General features: G+C 36.5%; 1 protein-coding gene across 6 annotated transcripts in view; it reads right to left on the reverse strand.

Annotated features, from left to right (window-relative positions):
* RASA2 (RAS p21 protein activator 2) overlaps positions 1-16,424 on the reverse strand; it is a 142,125-nt gene that overhangs the window by 90,268 nt on the left and 35,433 nt on the right. For all 6 annotated transcript variants that reach the window (XM_059163909.1, XM_059163908.1, XM_059163913.1 and 3 more), the window contains exon 4: positions 8,322-8,416. In XM_059163909.1, the coding sequence (XP_059019892.1) occupies positions 8,322-8,416 (95 nt within the window). The remainder of the gene's footprint in view (positions 1-8,321; positions 8,417-16,424) is intronic.

The raw sequence follows: 16,424 nt of genomic DNA on the forward strand, positions 1-16,424 counted from the left end.
AGGAAATGTCTAGAATCTATTCTATTTCTAAAACAACAGAAACTGTTAAAACAGAGTAGAAGTATAATAATTTCATGCACAACTAAAAATCATAGCACTGTATCAAGCAAAGTCTAGATATTAAAAGAAAAAAAAAAGTATCTACTTAATGGGATTCTACCAGGAATCAATATCACTGAGTCACAGCCTACCTATTATGTTCATTATTCCTACTCTCTGTTAAAAAGACCTTTCCTGGGGCGCCTGGGTGGCTCAGTGGATTAAGCCACTGCCTTCGGCTCAGGTCATGATCTCAGTGTCCTGGGATCGAGCCCCGCATCGGGCTCTTTGCTCAGCGGGAGCCTGCTTCTCTCTCTCTCTCTGCCTGACTCTCCGCCTACTTGTGATTTCTCTCTCTGTCAAATAAATGGATAAAATCTATTAAAAAAAAAAAAAAAGACCTTTCCTTTGGTATTAGTCAACAATAACGTAACTGTATATTTAATTGGGTCAAGAAAAGAGTGTAGACAGGATACAAGACATTTATTATTAGGGTAGGACACTAAAATGAAAAAGCACTACGAACTAAATCAAGGAAATTATAATTTCTAAACTGTAAAACACTACCTCACTGTATACTTTAAACATGGGAATATATACATGATACTTAGTAAAAGTAGTAAGATACAAATCAGGTTGTATAATATAATGTTAATCTGTAAAAATAAAATGTACTATATATATTACTATATAAATTTACTATAAGGTCATCTACTAAAATATTGCTAGAAGTTAACTTTGGTTGGTAGGATTTCAGAATTTTTTGCTCACCCAGATTTTTAAAATTTCTACTACCAATGTGTCCTGGTATTTAGCAAAAACAAAACACAACAAAACAAAACAAAACTTTAAAAAATTATTTAAAGCTACTTCTTAGTGTTAGAAGCCCAAATCTATCAACATTTTAGGAAAAAATATTTAGAATTCCTTAATACATTCACACAAAAGTTTAGTTTCATTTATATCTGTTACCATTTTATAGATCTGGATTGTAGCAAAACAAGTTTGGTGGTTTTCGTTTTTCTGGGGGTTGTTTTTGTTTTTTGGACAGGGTAGTTTTGAGTTCAGCAAAACATTTCCTAGTCTCCTCTGAAGCCAGGTGACAGTGACCAGGGACAGTCATATCATACAATTCTGGCCAATGAGATATAAGTAGATGTTGCTGGTGGGGCATCTGAAGAAGCTTGTTGCATGAGACTCCCTAACTTCAGCAGTGGCTTGAAAGGCTGAAGAACTTAAATAAAACAGTCTACAGTCTAATGACGCTGGGATATAAAAACTGGAGTCCAGGGTCCACCAAGGTAGAGTGCCACTGGCAAAACGGCAGGCTTTCTGCTGCAATCTCTGAAAGACTATGCCTAAGGAGTAAGTGTGAACAACACTGACCAGCCTTTACAAAAACTAAAACTTGGCCTAAAATCAGCTGAATCTCTAACTAGATTGAGGTGATCACCTGTAGATAGTAAGTAAATCTTCTCTGAAGGAAAAAAAAGACCTTGTCATCCACAGCTTCAAATTATCTCTAAAATATTTCATATTTTTAAATGTCTAGCATTCCATCAAAAATTATGAAGCATGCCATACAAGACCATACACCAAAAAACAAAATGAAAACAAAAACCAACAAAAAGCAGGAGATGCAGATGCTGGAGTTAACTGACAAGAGGCAGTTAAGATAGATGCTTACATTTTTTTAAGGTAGACAACAAAATGAAAAACCCAGCAAAAAATCTGAAGAAGTTTATCGAATGAAAAGTTTAGAACTGGGCAACAAAATAACCAAAATGAAGATGTATTTAACAATGAATGAGCCATAGCCAAAATAAGAATTGGTGAAATGGGAGATTAGTCAGTGGCAAATATCCACAAAGAAGCACAGATAGGGAGAGAGCATAAGAGACATAAGAAACATAGGAAAATGGTCTATTATTCATATAATGGGAGTCTCAGAAGAGAAGACAGAAAAAATAGTGAAGGAAAAAAAAATAAAGAAATAATTGCCTGGAATTTTCCAAAACCAAAGACATCAAGGTAGAGATTTAAGAGCCCCTAGGAACACCCACAGGAAAAAACATTAAGAAAACCATAAGTAGGCAGAGCATAGTAAAACTAGTAAAAGCAAAAGATCAAAAGAAAATCTTAAAAGCAACTAGAAAAAAAGGAGACATTAGCTAGAACGAAGCAACTACAAGATTCTGACAAGAACTATGCTTGATGATAAACATGCAATGTGATTTGGTCCACAACTGCTTCCTTTTTTTAAATTAACATACAATGTATTGTTTGTTTCAACGGTACAGGTCTGTGAGCCATCAGTTTTACACAATTTACAGCACTCACCACAGCTACATACCCTCCCCAACATCCATCACCCCACAACTGCATTCTTATTATCCAATCTCTTAAGGGAGGTTCAATGATGAAAGTTACTTTCATATGTCGGGAAATATTGGAAGACCAAATTACTTGGCACTGTATTCTAAACGTTTTATTTAAAGTAAACCAAATTTTTAGGAACTATTATAATACTACATGCCTTTTATAGCAATGACTACATTAGGTTGATACATGCAATTATATCACATTAATTTATACTAGACAGCATATTTAGGAACTTATATTACTCTGGCACGGTCTGAAGGTTTCATAATATGCTAGCTTTACTTCAAATACTTTTATAAAAGTTCACACCGAAAAATCTGTGATCATTTTAATAGTACCATATAGAAGATATCATATGAATTTCTGCATACAGTTTGGGAAATTCAGATGTATTATAGGTATCTGGGAAAAACCCAATGCACACACTTCGGTCTAGGCTTTTATTTTTTTTTTTAAGTTTTTATCACAAAACACTGAATTATAGTAACCATTCCACATAAAAGAACTCAGTATTATTTCGACTGGTGAGAAATTTTCTTCATTCGGGGGGGGAATCCCAACTTTGTAATTTCCACATATTTTCATATATAGTAATTAGCTATAAGATCATTTTGGACACAACTGACTAGCAGATGAAAAACAAAATAAAGGATTTACTTAATCTCTCTTATTTACGGAGGAATCTGTTTTTCCTCTGTGAAGACTTAACTTATCACAATCTAGAATGGCTCCTTTGTTATTTCATGTTTACAAATTTACAAATGAAGTTTCTTCATGAAACAATGAATTACACCTTTACATTCATTATATTTTAATCAGGCATGTTAAAAAAACAGATGTATGTATTATTAGGTATAATCACTGCATATGTTATTTTTAACACTTGTTTAAATAGGTAGGGGAGAGGACATACTAAAAAAAACAGTAACCATAAAACAATCAATAACTTACAGCATGATCCAGAAGTTCAAGATAAGCTTGTTGGTAATGAGGTAATTCGAAGACATGACTGATAGCATATCTAGATTTACTGCTTGTACAAGTTATGTGAGACATACAGCCCTAATAAGAGTACCAACTCTCCATATAAGAGATGTGGTTTGATCAGTCTTATGTGAAGGCATGCTCTTTATCACAGTACTTAAGAACTAAAGAAAGGAAAAATATTTCATGTTTGTTGTGAGTTCCAGCACTATACAGCTAACAGCATGGTTGCAGATAACTGAAGCCAAAAGAGGACGTATAAATAGAGGCACCAACACAATCCAAATTAACTTCATTTGTGTGGCAAAGAATAGTAGAAAGAACACCAAGTGAAGTAGGACAGTAACCACAACCAGAAATTAAGGAAAAGACTGCTTCAAAAAGGAATGGTCAACATTATGAAAAGCTACTGAAAGATCATATATGAGGAGGACTGAAAAATGTCCACCAGACTTATTAACACAATCTCATGGGTAACATTAATGAGAGCCCTTTGTGCTCTCCCTCTGGCTCATTGTGGGGTATGAAGGCAGATCAGAGTGGGTTCAGAAGAGAATGTTTCAATATACAGGGAATAACCACAAAACAAAAACAAAAAAAGAACAGAAAAAGAAGTGTAGGAAAATGCACTCATGAAATATTGATAATGTCTTGAATGTCTGGAAAGAAAACTGAAAATAACTGACATTATTAACAGCAATAATAAAGGATTTGGGAAACAGTCCAAGTTAAGAGGTTTAGTGTTCTTTGTAACTTTCAACTGTTTTGGTATAAAACCCGTTTTTTCCTACTATTGGGATCTTTTCAATTCAAGGCTAAATTACATTCTGCATGTTACTTCCCTACAACTTCAGAACTGAAGGGAATCCTATACACTGAAGTTCTCATGCCTCAGACAACAATAGGTTAGCAACTGTTTTAGATACAAATGACAATTAGTAGTAGAGCTAGGAAATGAAACATCTTCTTCCCTTCTGAAGTAGATATGCCAATCATTTCCTTTACTTAAACCCCTTTCTTAGGGATCATGCCTCCCAAAGCCCCAGAACAGACTGCACTACAGTGACTTTACCCCTTCACCCCCATCATACCAATTAGAATGCAGCAGACATCTGACCCTAGTTGGGTCAAATTCTCTAAATTGTGGCAGAAAACTAAATTAGATCTCAGAAAGTGAGGGGCTGTATGGTCATGTAAACTCAAAGACTGATGTGGGCATTTTTTTTTAGCTGTCAACAAGAGATTAAAGAGAAGCAGAAGTGAGAAAGACATAATCTCATCAGATGTACAAAAATACAAGGGAATATCATCATTAATGTTTTTTCCTTTTCATTTTGCAAAGCGAATAATATTAAAATGACAGGACAAAACAGAGAGAGAATATTAATTATTCATTTTACAAAATGAGAGAGAGGAAAAAACACTATTTAAACAGTTGAGTACTTCTACTCAATAAGCACAGTGAGCAAACAAGTGGGAAGAAATCAATCAGGGGATCTCAGTTCCCAGGTGCCCCTTGCAGTATCTAAGGCTGCATTGAGTTGAAGTCCACAGTGTAAAAATACAATATATATTTTTTATTTGGTCCCAAATGCAAGCCAATTATTTTTTTTTTTTTTAAGATTTTATTTATTTATCAGAGAGAGAGAGGGGGAGAGAGCGAGCACAGGCAGACAGAATGGCAGGCAGAGGCAGAGGGAGAAGCAGGCTCCCCGCCGAGCAAGGAGCCCGATGTGGGACTCGATCCCAGGACGCTGGGATCATGACCTGAGCCGAACAAGCCAATTATTTTATGTAGTGATCAAGCAGAAACAAACAAACCACCCAATATTTCAGGATACTTTATGAGAAATTACAATCTTCTTATAAACAATTTTGACTCTGTGAACTGTATCTAGTTTATTGTTGTAATAAATAAATACCTGACCTCCACCTCAAAGGCAGCTCCTCAGTAAATGTCAGCTCTTACTGAGCATACTGAAGTTCTTGCAATTATACCAACAAGTTCCCCAGGAACTTTCAAATGCCCCTCCCTTTTTCTTGGAGCTAATTTGAGTAGGCTTCTGATCCTTATACTTGATGTGTCCCCTCCTAATAATATGCTGAAGCCTTTTCACGATCAAAACTACAAGAGTGAAAAGCAGTAAAGCACTGTGGTTAGGAATTTTAGACTCAGACTAGATCACTATTGAAACCACAGCTTCATCACCTAAAAGCTCTGATTTTGGAGATGTCATTTAACCTCTTTCAATCCATTTTCTGTATTTATAAAATGCGGTAATGCTACCTACACCTCATAATGCTTTTCTGAAGATTAAATGAAAAAATGTACATTAAGTACGTAATACTGTGCTTCATATATACCGTTTAATCACTAATAGTAATTATTAGGTGGAATTCCTACTGAACTCAATTCTTTCCATAGCTTTCTATTATGGCTCCACCAACTGCTATTCTTTCCATATTTTTGTAAAATTTTATAAACTTTATCCAAGTGAACAAATTTATTAAAAAGCAGGATGTGTATGAATCATAGGCTGCTTATTCTACCTTTTCTAGGCTCACAAAGTTAATGTGGTATTTCTAGATCAGTTTTGGGGTTGAACAACATTTCCAATAGTACCATATTAACTTGAAAGGTGTTCTGTATCCCTCCCACCCACTGAAGTACTCTTCCTCCTAAAATTTATTTTTAAAGAATTCAAACTTACTAATTATCATTTAAGCAAAAGACATGTAAAGGTTAATAACTCATGGTCACGAAAATCACTTATATCAAATAAAAAATGCTGACATTATCTCTACAATCAAGTGTTATTTCCAGAATTTTTATGTTTCAGAGATGAGCTTTACATATATCACTAAATAAAAGCTTATCATCCAATACTAATCTCTAATACCATCTCCAAGAATTACACAGAATAGTCTAGAGAGATTTCTACTTTTTGAGAGTTGGGGGCCTTAAATCTTTTAGCAAGTTTATGTTTATATTTTTATTGGAACTTCAATAAACTACATCTTAAAATAATCCTCAAATTTCATTTTATACCAAATTCTTAATGCCTTTTCTTATTTTACTTTTTTTTTTTTTTTAAAGATTTTATTTATTTATTTGACAAACCGACACAGCAAAAGAGGGAACAAAGGCAGGGACAGTGGGAGAGGGAGAAGCTGGCCTCCTGGTGCACAGGGAGCCCGATGTGGGGCTTGATCCCAGGACTCTGGAATCATGACCTGAACCAAAGGCAGACGCCCAATGACTGAGTCACCCAGTAACCCCCTTATCTTACTTTCTGTTAAAATAATTAAAAAGGAAAACTGCTACTTTAAAACTTTCCTATCTGCCTTTGGGTAAAGTTATTTTATGGAAATGGAAAGGACCACCTGAGCGACTGCCAGTAGACAGGTATTTTACATATGTGTAGCAACTGACAGCTTTCACAACTGCTGTTAAAGATATTTCACTTAATTCTCTCAATCATACAAGTCAACATTGCAACTTTCATTTCCATTCTATACAACTAAAATTCAAGGTCAGTGAAGTAACCACATATGAAAATTAGGACCTAAATTTTTTTACTTCTAGTGTAAAAGCTTTTCTATTTTGTCAAACTGCCTCTCACCTGGGTTGTACACAATAGTGGCTAAGTGTGATGTGAATTTCAGTTATTGCCAAATGGGAAGAAAAGAACATTAAAATGAGGTCGAGTGAACAAAAGTTTCAATTGTATTTTGTACTTAAGAAGGGGTTTTATATACAAATACTTAAGTTTTTGAGAATTTAATTAAAGAGAATGCTTGAGACATTAGGAGGACACAGAGACACAGGCACTTTATTTGCAAATATCTGTGGGTGTATATGCAGCACTTTTTTCTTGTCTTAAACTTCTGTTTGAGTCACAGTGGCAAATTTTAACTTCTTTGAGAGGAAGAATTCTGCTTGCAGTATGTCGTCTTCAGGTTTCACAATGGTTTCACAATCCTTACCGTATTTTATAAATAAACAGTTACCAAAAAAAGGATTCCCTTTAGGGGTGCCTGGGTGGTTCAGTGGGTTACAGCCTCTGCTTTCTGCTCAGGTCATGATCCCTGGGTCCTGGGATTGAGCCCCAAGTGGGGCTCTCTGTTCAGCAGGGAGCCTGCCTCCCCCCCACACCTGCCTGCTTCTGCCCACTTGTGATTTCCGCCTGTCAAATAAATAAATAAAATCTTGGGGGGAAAAAAAAAAGGACTCCTTTTAGATAGAAATAACAATTTCTAAGAGCAACTCAGACTTTCAAAAACAAACAGAAAGTTAAGCTACTTGGCTAAACATACATCTTTATTCACATATAGATCTGTAAGACCTCTTATTTTGGCAAGAGGAAAGAAGAGCTTTAAAAAGAGTAATGACATCTTTTCAAATAGAAAGGTGAGGAACAGGAAGAGTGGGTGTAAGAATGAAAGGCTCTGCAAGGTGGGCTCAAGCATGGTTTGAATGAATAACATTTTCCCAAGACTAGTTTATTAAAAGAGTAAACAGAACATCCTGGTTAGAAGAGATGAAATCACAGACTTCTAGGACTCTCCTCAAAGTCAGAATTAATAAAACACATTTTTTCTCTTAAAAAATTTTCCCATCTTAAAAAAAATTAATAATCTGTCACTGCGACTCAAACAAAAGAACTAAAACAGGAAATGTCCCCCCAGTATAACCTCCCCAAACTCAGACACCCACCCACAATGTGCATTGTTTTTGAATTCATGTGACAAGGCATTTCTTTCCAGTTACATTTTACGTAAAGGTCTATAATATTTGTTACCAGAATTTAAACTAATGTATGACAAGCACTGTCTACAGAAACTAGTATAGTTTGTTTTCCACTTACTTTCTGTATGCTGACAGTCTCTCACATCAGCTAAGCCTTAATATTTACCTGAACCTCCGAATTGGAATCAACAGGCTGTAGTGAAAACCAGGTTTCTTTGCCACTGTGGTTACACAAATCTTCTTTTTTGATGGCTACTTTTCCTACAGGGAAAAAATATAAGGAAAACATTTTTTGTATCATCATTAGCACTATAATGTATAATACTCTACAGATAATATTTTAAAATAATTTGTACCTATTGACTAGAAAAAATCCATTTTTATAAAGTATTTTTTTTTCCTCATTAAACTTTTGTTTTAATGGGTCTCAAAACTCTGCGACAGATTTTTGGTCAAGGAGTTTTTTATATTCTAAGGAATGAAAAAGTGCTTCATTTCCCCCTTTCCCTTGGCAGACCCTTTTCTGGGTCACTGGGGATTTGACAAAAACTTAGTTATATTTACAAGCAACTGCATTTTTGAGTACTTATTCAGATTCACATTCTCACCCACAATACATCCCATGTAAAAAGCAATATACAATGATAGTGCAAACTAATCCTCCCAACCAGTTAACACAATGAATAAACCGTATATTTAGGGAGACATATCTCCATTTAATAAGAGTTCATAAGGGGCGCCTGGGTGGCTCAGTGGGTTAAAGCCTCTGTCTTCAGCACAGGTCATGATCCCAGGGTCCTTGATGGAGCCCTGCATCAGGCTGTCTGCTCAGTGGGGAGCCTGCTTCCCTTTCTCTCTGCCTGCCTCTCTGTCTACTTATGATCTCTGTCTGTCAAATAAATAAATAAAATCTTAAAAAATTTAAAAAAAGAGTTCACAAGTTTCAATTAAAAGAAAAACAGTATCATACATCACTAACAATACTGAAAAATGGCTTGAAAATTATGGAAGATTAAAACAGTAATTTTAAAATCTGCTTTTATCAAAACACTATCAACGCTGCTTCAATACACACACACACACACACACACACACACACAAAATCAGGGCAGTTCCCGAAAGAGTTTCCACCTCTCAGAGAAAGATATAGTACAATGAACAAAGTTGTATGAGAGGAAGAAACAGAAATGTTCTTATTATAATGAAGTATTTGCCATGTTGGTACAAAGCATTTCCTTCCTCAATTCAAGTTTTAAGAAACTGACATAGATTTTGCATATGACTGACAATTTATTTCAAGATTCTACACCAAAGCTTCAACAAAAGATGTATGTCAAAGTCAAAGTACGCTTTCTTCTATAAAATAAGAATTTTTGCTTTAAGGGCCCTAATTATACTTCATTTCCTTTCTCTTCTATCTTGGTCTTTTAGTTCCACATTTGAAAACTTTTAGGACAGTAACAAATTTTCTGTCAAGATATACCAACTTTTTGTGTATCAAGTGGAAAGGAAGGACAGGACAAGAAAACAAACCCAGAAAAACCTTTAAAATTCTATTCTGGAATTAGGCAGTGGTGATGGTTCCCCAAATCTGTGAATATATACGATGTGTGCATTGTATGTTAAGAGAGTGAGTTTTATGGCAAGTGAATTACACCTCAATTAAAAAATTGTTGTCAAAAAAATTTAACCACATTAAAATTTTGATAAGCTTATCTTTCGTTTCATGACCTGGAACTCAAACTACAAACATTATCTATATACATGTAATTTTAAGGAAAACATTAAAATACACAGCTACAAATATTTTTTTTAGAGAAGCAACTGTATTAATATACAACCCAAAAGAGAACAACTGAAAAATAGTAAACTAGATCTAGTAACACATAAAGCTTAAAACACATAAAATTTTTAAAATTAATAAACTGGCCTCACAATAAGCACAAATCTTTCCAACTTCCTTTAAAATATACTGGATGAAATCTAATGTAAAGGCCAAAATCTTCTTGTGAATATATGGAATTATAATTCATTCAAATTTTGTTAAGAAACGGCATCATGAAAATAATATACTTCAGCCTTTGTTTGGTTAAATTTAAGATACAAAATGATGGGAAAACAGAAATTCTTCCAGTACCAAATATAAACTAAAAGCCAATTTAGGTACTAACTCAACACCAAAATATTCTTTATACTATTGAAGATATTTAGGTTAAGAGTCAAATTGTACAAATCTCTTGATACATTTTACCTACAGATTTTATCAAATCCCTGACAAATCAATACAATACCAGGAATGGCTTAGAATATAGAATATGACAAAGTATTAAATATCTCATATCACAATAAATCATGATTAATATAATTCGTTCAAGCAGTTCCATTTACCACTGATTTCACTTCAGGTATAAACATTAAGGCAATGTGTAACAGTTTGATACATATATACTCACACATGTACCTACAGAAATAGATCTATAAATCCCATAGCTGAAGTTCTTTCCCATTATGAATCTTGGTATCTGGGGCGCCTGGGTGGCTCAGTGGATTAAGCCGCTGCCTTCGGCTCAGGTCATGATCTCAGTGTCCTGGGATCGAGCCCCACATCGGGCTCTCTGCTCAGCAGGGAGCCTGTTTCCCACTCTGTCTCTGCCTGCCTCTCTGCCTACTTGTGATCTCTCTCTCTGTCAAATAAAATAAATAAAATCTTTAAAAAAAAAAAAAAAAAAAAAAGAATCTTGGTATCTATGTATTGTTTGTGTTCTCTCCCCAGAAAAAATGCACAGGTGTTATCTGGCACATAATTTTAAAAGAGTTTACTCACCATCCAGAAACTAACTGGCAGATTCCTGGTTAAGAGCCCTATCCTACAATTTTCAGGATTTTTAAATTTATACATAATTTATGACTATATATGCAAATATACATGTGTGTATATGTGCTGATATTAAAAGTATCACCAAAGCAAGCTCCCAGGGTTTTTAAAAAAGTTTATTTGGGGGGCACCTGGGTGGCTCAGTGGGGTAAGCCTCTGCCTTCAGCTCAGGTCATGGTCTCAGGGTCCTGGGAATGAGCCCCACATTGGGCTCTCTGCTCAGCAGTGAGCCTGCCCCACCCCTGCCTGCTTCTCTGCCTGCTTGTGATCTCTCTCTGTCAAATAAATAAATAAATAAATAAGAAAAATAAAATAAAATAAAATTAAAAAGTTTATGTGGAAGTTTACTGGTTTGACTGATTCATTTACTCATTTCAACAACTAATCACAATGGCACAGTGCTTTAAATGTTGATGTGATTTCCAGACTCCCCCAAAGTATACTTCACCAGTTATGCCTCTAAAACCTAGAGTAGGAATCTATCTATTCCATTTATGACTCACAATTCATATCATTGGATATACACCTTCTCTGTCACAGATGCCTTTCCCAAAAGAGAATACTCTCTTAGTTCATAGGCAAAAATTCCCAGAAGCCAAGTACCTTCTTCCTCCTATTTCAGATCTCATGCATCCACGGTACTCGCTATCATGAAAAGAGTTGAATGGTTCTTGTCTTCTCAGAGGGAAACCCTTCTCTGATTAGCTGCCTGAATTTTGTGCCTCTGATGGTCCCAAAGATAGTTTAGTGTTTACCATTTTGAACAAAGTTAAATCATTATTTAGTGGCTATGAAATCAACCACTAGGGATGCCTGGGTGGCTCAGTTGGTTGGACTGCTTTCAGCTCAGGTCATGATCCCGGAGTCCCAGGATCGAATCCCACATCAGGCTCCCAGCTCCATGGGGAGTCTGCTTCTCCCTCTGACCTTCTCTACGCTCATGCTCTCTCTCACTGTCTCTCTTTCTCAAATAAATAAATAAAATCTTAAAAAAAAAAAAAAGAAAGAAATCAACCACTAAAAACAAACAAACAAACAAAACAAAAAAAACAAACACAACAACAGCAACAAAATCTCCCAGGAACAAACTACCCAACAATTTAAAGGTACTCTTTCATTTCCCCACTGTCCTGACAAACTCACAGACAGCAAGAGCTTAAACGGAACATAAATACATACACATACACACACCAGATGCTGTATTGGTTCCTTAAAATAAGACATGGAGAGGAAACACCGTAAGAAATGAAGGAACTGTGGGCACAGAAACCATCTCTCTTGGTCTCTAAGTTAAAAAAAAAAAAAGTATTCTCAGCTTTCCAGCACCACTTCTAAGCAGAATTTTTTTGCCATCTGTAAAAGCTGTGTTATATTTGGGCCCCATTTTTAGACACAACATATCCTTGGAAATTTCATCCTGATACAGATCACCAACTGGCAAATCTTAACAGTCCTGTTCTATGTGGACATTAGTAGAAATGGCTGAAAGAGCAGATAAAAGCAGTGACAACTGTGACTGCCTATAGAGGATAAAAAAGGACCAGAAGACAAAGTCTGGCAGATAGTCAACAATAGCAGTTCAGTCAATAGCAAAACTCTGATGACTCGGGAATAGAGTTTAGGTAGATACCTTTTGTTCTCTGTGGTAGCAGTCCAGTATATCAATGGTCTCCAATAAACCATACTTCCTTGGTCTATGCCACTGTGTGGTCCCCTCTACCACAGACTCTGGGTTTGACCATATCATTTGCTTTTGCCAAATGGGACATCAGCAAATGTGATGCAAGCAGAATCTTAATAAACACCTGGGCAGTAGGGTTCAGCCTCTTAAAACACCAATATCTTGTGGAAAGGAAGACCCAGATAATAGCCAGTACCAGCCATGAGACACAGGAGGCAGGCCATTCAGTCCAGTCAATCTCCCAGATAACTGTACATCGGTGACCCCAGGTGAGACCAGCCGAGCTCAGCCCAAAGTGACAACCCTCAGGATCATGGCCAAATAAATGGCTGATGTATTAAGCCATCAAATACTGGAATGGTTTGTTATGTAGCAATAGATAGCTGATACTGACCCTATGCAAACGGATATGAAAGTGCAGTCTTAGGCAATTTTTAAACAATTAAGTTTAACTTCAGAGCTAAATGCCAGCAAAATTTACAAATTAAGGAGTTGGAAAAGACCTGAGCAATCTTAAACTCAGCTTTATTTTATAGATAAACCAGGCCTAAGAAGGTAAAGCTACGTTTTTAAGGTCACACAGCTAGTAAATGACAGAGTCATGAATGGAATTCAGGTCTGATATCCCAGTAATTTATTCTCTTATACTGTTATGAACCAAGGGTAAAGAAAAAAGTTGCCAAAGTCTACTAAGATAACCACAGTTTAGTTATTTGAGAGAGTGTGTCTCTCTTAAACTAAAATACCTAGAAAATACATATAAGGTAAAATATATGTTTTAATTTTCACATTATTAGTCTCACTGGAAATGGAAATGCATTCACATATAAAATTTTTCTCTTCTCTTTTTCTTTCAAGAGAAGACACTATACCTAAGGACAATATGTCATTTGGTATTTTTGCAACATCCTATCTTTTTTTTTTTTTTTTAAAGATTTTATTATTTATTTGACAAAGAGAAAGAGATCACAAGTAGGCAGAGAGGCAGACAGAGAGAGAGGGAGAAGCAGGCTCCCCGCTGAGCAGAGAGCCTGGTGCAGGGCTCCATCCCGGGACCCTGGGACCATGACCCGAGCCGAAGGCAGAGGCTTAACCCACTTAACCACACAGGTGCCCCATTTCCTTTCTTTTTTATTGCATAGTTCCTAGGTCTTAAGTTTTTAACTGATCTATTTAATCGGGTTTTTGCACTAACTACCTGGCATATGAAGATGACTCATATAAAATATTATGCCCCATATTGTTACGTTCCTAGGTCTTAGTTTAAATACATAATTTATGGTCAACTATGTTGACCATAGTTCCTAGGTCTCAAGTTTTTAACTGATCTATTTAATCGGGTTTTTGCACTAACTACCTGGCATATGAAGATGCCTCATATAAAATATTATGCCCCATATTATTACTTCTAGGAAGGGGAGGGAGTCAGTAGTCAAAATTAATTAGGATTATCTGTAATACCACAACAAAAAGAAAAAAATTCATATATTATTCAATTAAAAATTAAAAACAAGGGGCGCCTGGGTGGCTCAGTGGGTTAAAGCCTCTGCCTTCGGCTCAGGTCATGATCCCAGGGTCCTGAGATTGAGCCCCACGTCAGGCTCCCTGCTCAGCAGAGAGCCTACTTCCCCCTCTCTCTGTCTCTGCCTGCTTCTCTGCCTACTTGTGACCTCTCTCTCTCTGTGAAATAAATAAAAAATCTTAAAAAAAAAAAAATTAAAAACAAGCTCTTAAAACTATATATTTTGGGGCCGCCTGGGTGGCTCAGTGGGTTAAGCCTCTGCCTTCGACTCAGGTGATGATCTCAGGGTCCTGGGATCGAGCCCCCCATCGGGCTTTCTGCTCAGCAGGGAGTCTGCTTCCCCTTCTCTCTCTGCCTGCCTCTCTGCCTACTTGTGATCTCTGTCAAATAAATAAATAAAATCTTTTAAAAAACTATATATTTTTATTTTATTTAATTTTTTTCAGTGTTTCAAGATTCATTGTTTACACACCACACCACTGCTCCATGCACTACATGCCCTCCTTAACACCCACCACTAGGCTCATCCATTGCCCCACCACCCTTCCCTCCAAAACCCTCAGTTTGTTTCTCAGAGTTCAGTCTCTCATGGTTTGTCTCCCCCTCTGATTTATCCCAATTCACTTTTCCTTTCCTTCTCCTAACATCCTCCATGTTATTCCTTATGCTCCACAAGTAAGTGAAACCATATGATAACTAACTTTCTCTGCTTATTTCACTCAGCATAATCTCCTCCAGTCCCGTTCATGTTGATACAAAAGTTGGGTATTCATCCTTTCTGATGGCTCCGTAATATTCTATTGTATATATGGACCAGATCTTCTTTATCTATTCATCTTCTGAAGGGCATCTTGGTTCTTTGCAGTTTGGTCATTGTGGACATTGCTGCTATGAACACTGGGGTACATATGGCCCTTCTTTTCACTACATCTATAGCTTTGGGGTAAATACCCAGTAGTGCAACTGCAGGGTCATAGAGTAGCTCTATATTTTTTTAAATTTTATTTATTTATTTGACAGACAGAGAGATCACAAGTAGGCAGAGAGGCAGGCAGAGAGAGAGGGGGAAGCAGGCTCCCCACCGAGCAGAGAGCCCGATGCAGAGCCCAATGCGGGGCTCGATCCCAGGACCCTGAGATCATGACCTGAGCCGAAGGCAGAGGCCCAACCCACCGAGCCACCCAGGTGCCCCGGGTAGCTCTATTTTTAATCTTTTAAGGAATCTCCACACTGTTTTCCAAAGTGGCTGCACCAAGCTGCATTCCCACCAACAGTGTAAGAGGGTTCCCTTTCTCCACATCCTCTCCAACACTTGTTGTTTCCTATCCTGTTAATTTTGGCCATTCTAACTGGTATAAGGTGGTATCTCAGTGTGGTTTTGATTTCAATTTCTCTGATGGCTAATGATGATGAACATTTAAAACTATATTTGAGGGCGCCTGGGTGGCTCAGTGGGTTAAGCCGCTGCCTTCGGCTCAAGTCATGATCTCAGGGTCCTGGGATGGAGTCCCACATCGGGCTCTCTGCTCAGCAGGGAGCCTGCTTCCTCCTCTCTCTGCCTGCCTCTCTGCCTACTTGTGATCTCTGTCTGTCAAATAAATAAATAAAATCTTTAAAAAAAAAAAAATAAATAAAACTATATTTGACCAGCATACATTCTCAGATCTTCTTAAGTTTGAAAGATGTTCTCTCAAGTTCAAATTTCACTTTCAGAAAATAATACGGCACTGTTTAATCTACAATTTGGCAACCAAGAGTTAAAAATAATTGATTGAACCCAATTTTCAATAGCTCAGATTTTTTTTTAAAAAAGCAACAACCCAACTTTATGAGTTAATGACAAAAGAAAATGTTAAACTACAAAAACATAAAAATTCATAAATGAAAACCATTTTTCAACTTTAAAGGGTACATACAAATGAAGTTTACTTTGAATTTCCCATGTATAAAAGGGGGAAAAAAACTGCTATTAAATGTAGATATTTTCTCTCTTAATGAAAGTAAACTTATTTCCAAACAAAAGTTCTCACACCAAATTATGGCTTTCTGCTACCACTCCACAAAAAACAGATTTTTACTTAGAGGCTCAGTCAGTTAAACAGTTGCCTTCAGCTAAGGTCAGCAGGGAATCTGCTGCTCTCTCTGTCTCTGTCCCTTTCCCCCACCTCCCTTCTTGTGCTCTCTTTCTCTC

Source organism: Mustela lutreola, chromosome 2, assembly GCF_030435805.1.
Source record: "Mustela lutreola isolate mMusLut2 chromosome 2, mMusLut2.pri, whole genome shotgun sequence".
Classification (NCBI taxonomy): Eukaryota; Metazoa; Chordata; class Mammalia; order Carnivora; family Mustelidae; genus Mustela; species Mustela lutreola.